The 3,941-nt window shown below is 33.5% G+C and overlaps 1 protein-coding gene across 1 annotated transcript; it reads left to right on the forward strand.

Moving 5' to 3' along the window:
- The first annotated feature begins 2,689 nt into the window (after positions 1–2,689).
- Positions 2,690–3,668, forward strand: LOC138831707 (olfactory receptor 5H14-like). The gene is given in 2 exon segments (XM_070028756.1): positions 2,690–2,704; positions 2,706–3,668. Coding segments are annotated over 2 exon segments (978 nt in total).
- Positions 3,669–3,941: the final 273 nt, after the last annotated feature.

Below are 3,941 nucleotides of genomic sequence, written 5' to 3' on the forward strand. Positions count from 1 at the left end.
CAGTTCCAGGCCTTGACATAATATCTTTCTGGAAACACACCCTGAAATGGCAAATCTCTAAGTGTCATAAGGGACTTTTTCTCTCTCATTGGCCACAATGCAGTAAATGAATTTATTGCATGGGTTTATCTCTATTTTAGAAAGACTGAGGACATTGATGGTATCACTGATAAAAACAGGCAGCAGCAACAAAAGGAATTTAGGTGACCACCCTGAAGACAAAAATTCACTCACCAACACTTGATCTGCTCACCTCCTTAGGTCATAGCTCACACCAGTTGTTCCATTGGTATACATGGGCAACATCTACTGATGTCTAGGTATCTCTACTAGACATGCAATTAAAAAAAATTCTGCTTGGTCTCTAACCCTTTGTCTTCAGCTCTTTAAATCCCAAATCTATGATGGGTTGGTCTGATTGACTAAACCTATGGTTTGCTTACTTTTTAATTATCTTTACATAGTTGTACAAAGGAATTGACATTTAATAGACATTTAGGAACGAAATATATCAATGTCACTCCATCTAGGCGTAATAGGGATAAAATTTGTGTTCTGAGCTCTAGAAAATTATTAGTCTCTGAGTGTCATAAACATTTATGTGGCTGAAGAAAGGATCCGTTTCCTTCTAGCCTAGTACATTGCTTCCATATCCTTCATATTCTGTTCTTAAACAAATGTGAGATGGGTCATACTATAGAGGACAGACTGTCTTGGAACTTGTGATCCTCCAATCTCTGCTTCACACATGCTGAGATTATAGACATACCCAACTACATCTGTTTTATAATCTGTTTAATAACACCTCATAATTCTTATCTCTTCATTTCTCTTTTCCTTTTGCCCAAACTCAGTGCATATGTCATCTATAGCTAACACTTTAACTGTTACATTGTTTCATATAATTAAGTTTGCTAATAGTAGAATTTTGTTAATTACATCTCACTTGGATTTTCAGTTTCCTCTTGTATTTCTGAGAAAGACACTAGTGCTCATTTTCATTCTTTTTAAAATATATTTTATGTATACATTGTATATATATTTATTGTAACGATACTGTACAGAGGGGTTACAGTTACATGAGTAAGGTAATAAGTACATTTTATATTGAGCATTGTTACCTTCTCTGTTTTTCCCCTACCATCCATTCCCTTCCCACCTTCCCAACTCCCCCGCCCAAAATTGTAATATTTGTTGTCAACATAATATCTTGTACATCTCATAGTTACAGTGGGTCAACCTGTATCCTTATTTCAGCATTTTCTTATTTCTCTTCCCCTCCTCAAATTAGAAAAGTGTATATACAAGATGTAGGGTACTGGAATCAAATACAGTGAAAGCAAGGGTTACACCATAAGGAAAGAACATACAAAGGGAACAACAATATCACATAGTACATTATAAGTACATCAAAAACAACAACAACAAAGGTAAAAACCTCTTGTGTCCCTATCTTGGGTGCATTTCACTTAGCATCATCTTATACGGTCATATGAACATAGCTTTTGACCTCTTCTGGTTGTCCTCCACATATACTGGTTATTGCAGATAAGGGAAACCATGGGACCTATGTTTATTTCTTATCACCATGTGACACTGCTAATTTTCAATGACAAATCTCTTCACATCAAATGTATCAAGGATTCCTATTGATTTTCCAAATTGAATACTTTTCAATTAATTTCTTTTTGTTCCTCTTCACACCTAATGTTTCCTTGGGGCTTGACTAAGGACTTTGCACATCTATGAATCCTCTATGTAGCATTTAAAAATGTATTTCTATAGTGTATATTTTAACAATACATATAATTATCCCTCACATTCTGTATTTTGTTGATTAATCTGTTAAGAAAATTCTGATGTGCATGTGCGGTTGGGATCTGAAGACAATATAAAAATGTTTTCAGTTCTACTTCTGACTCAAGTTTCCCATCCTTGAAGAATATTTTCTATAAGAAAAATATATAAAAGATTTTCATTGTCTGTGTTAAAAGTTTTAGTATGTAAATCATATACTAAAATGAAAATTAAAGTTTGTCACAAAGATTTCAACTTTAAAGAATGTTTGTCCTTGACACTAAATCCATATGTCAGACTCATGAGATTATTATTACATAATATTATACCTAATTTAACAAATGCTTAAAATGTCCTTTTCTTTAAATACATCACCAATTCCTCCCTTTCATCACCCAAGTTGTAAAGTTCATTTTCAACATAATGTCTTGAAGATCTTATTCTTACAATGGGTCAACCTATATCCTTATTTCAGCATTTTGTTATTTCCTTTCCCTTCTCCTAATTAGGAAATTTATATACAAGATTCAGGGCACCAGAATCAAGTAGAGTGACAACAAGGATTATACCATAGAGGGAAGAACATAAAAAAGAAACAAAAAAAAATCACATAGTACATTAAAAATGCCAGCAACAAAGAAAAATCCTCTAGTGTCTCTCTCTTGGGGTTCATTTCACTTAGCATCATCTTATATGGTCATATTACATAGCTTTTGATCTTTTCTGCTTGCCTGGTATGATAAAGAAAATATTGGATTTTTGGGTTCCATCAATTTTCTTAAATACTTTCCATTAATTATAGTTAATTCAACAAATATTGACAGCATTCTTATAAATGCCTAGTTTTATTCTAATTCATCTCTATTATTTTTCATTTGATAAATATTAAAAAATGTTCTTATATTTAATGTTTCCCCTTTCAGGAGACAACTAGGGAGAACATGCAGAAGGAAAATGCAACATTGCTGACAGAGTTTGTTCTCACAGGACTTCCATATCAAGCACAGTGGAAAATCCCCTTGTTCCTGGTGTTCTTGATGATATATCTTATCACCATTGTGGGAAACCTTGGTCTGATTGTTGTCATCTGGAAGGACCCTCACCTTCACATCCCCATGTATTTATTCCTTGGGAACTTAGCCTTTGTAGATGCTTGGTTATCATCCACAGTGACACCAAAGATGCTGGCCAACTTGTTAACAGAGAATAATATGATAACTCTTACTGAATGCAAGATACATTATTTTTTCTTTGTAGCCACTGTAACAACAGAATGTTTTATCTTGGCAACAATGGCTTATGATCGCTATGTGGCCATCTGTAAACCTTTACTTTATCCGGTGATTATGACCAACAGACTCTGCATCCGGCTAATAGTTGTGTCACTTATAGGAGGATTTCTTCATTCCACATTTCATGAATGTTTTTTATTTAGGCTTACCTTTTGTAATTCTAACATCATACATCACTTTTACTGTGATGTTATACCATTACTAAAGATTTCCTGTACTGATCCTTCTCTTAATTACCTAATTATTTTTATTTTCTCTGGCTCAATACAAGCATTCACCATTGGGACTGTTCTTATCTCTTATACATTTGTGCTCATTACTATCTTAAAAAAGAAGTCTGCCAAAGGCATAAGGAAAGCCTTCTCCACCTGTGGAGCCCATCTCTTATCTGTGTCTTTATACTTTGGTTCTCTTCTCTTTATGTATGTGCTCCCTTCTTCTGCACAATCAGATGATCAAGATATGATGGACTCTCTATTTTACACTGTTATAATTCCATTGTTAAATCCCATGATCTACAGTCTGAGAAATAAGCAGGTCATAGATTCAATGACAAAAACATTCAAGAGAAATATGTAGAGTTAATACTGAAAACACTCTGATAACTAACTATAGAAGGAAATAAATAAAAACATTTTATAAGGTCGCACATTGTTAAATGTAGTTTTTGTAAATGTATTCTTTTTCTTTTAATCAAAACAGTCACAGAAGCATTGAAGTTAAATTTGAGTATTTTGTTCTACTTTTTAAAAATACTTGGAAATTACAATTGTCATATTTGGGAAAAATATCTATGATGTGTGTGTGTGTGTGTGTGTGTGTGTGTGTGTGTGTGTGTGTGTGTGTGTGTGT

Source organism: Dipodomys merriami, unplaced genomic scaffold (assembly GCF_024711535.1).
Source record: "Dipodomys merriami isolate MVZ:Mamm:240054 unplaced genomic scaffold, mDipMer1.0.p SCAF_2, whole genome shotgun sequence".
NCBI lineage: Eukaryota > Metazoa > Chordata > Mammalia > Rodentia > Heteromyidae > Dipodomys > Dipodomys merriami.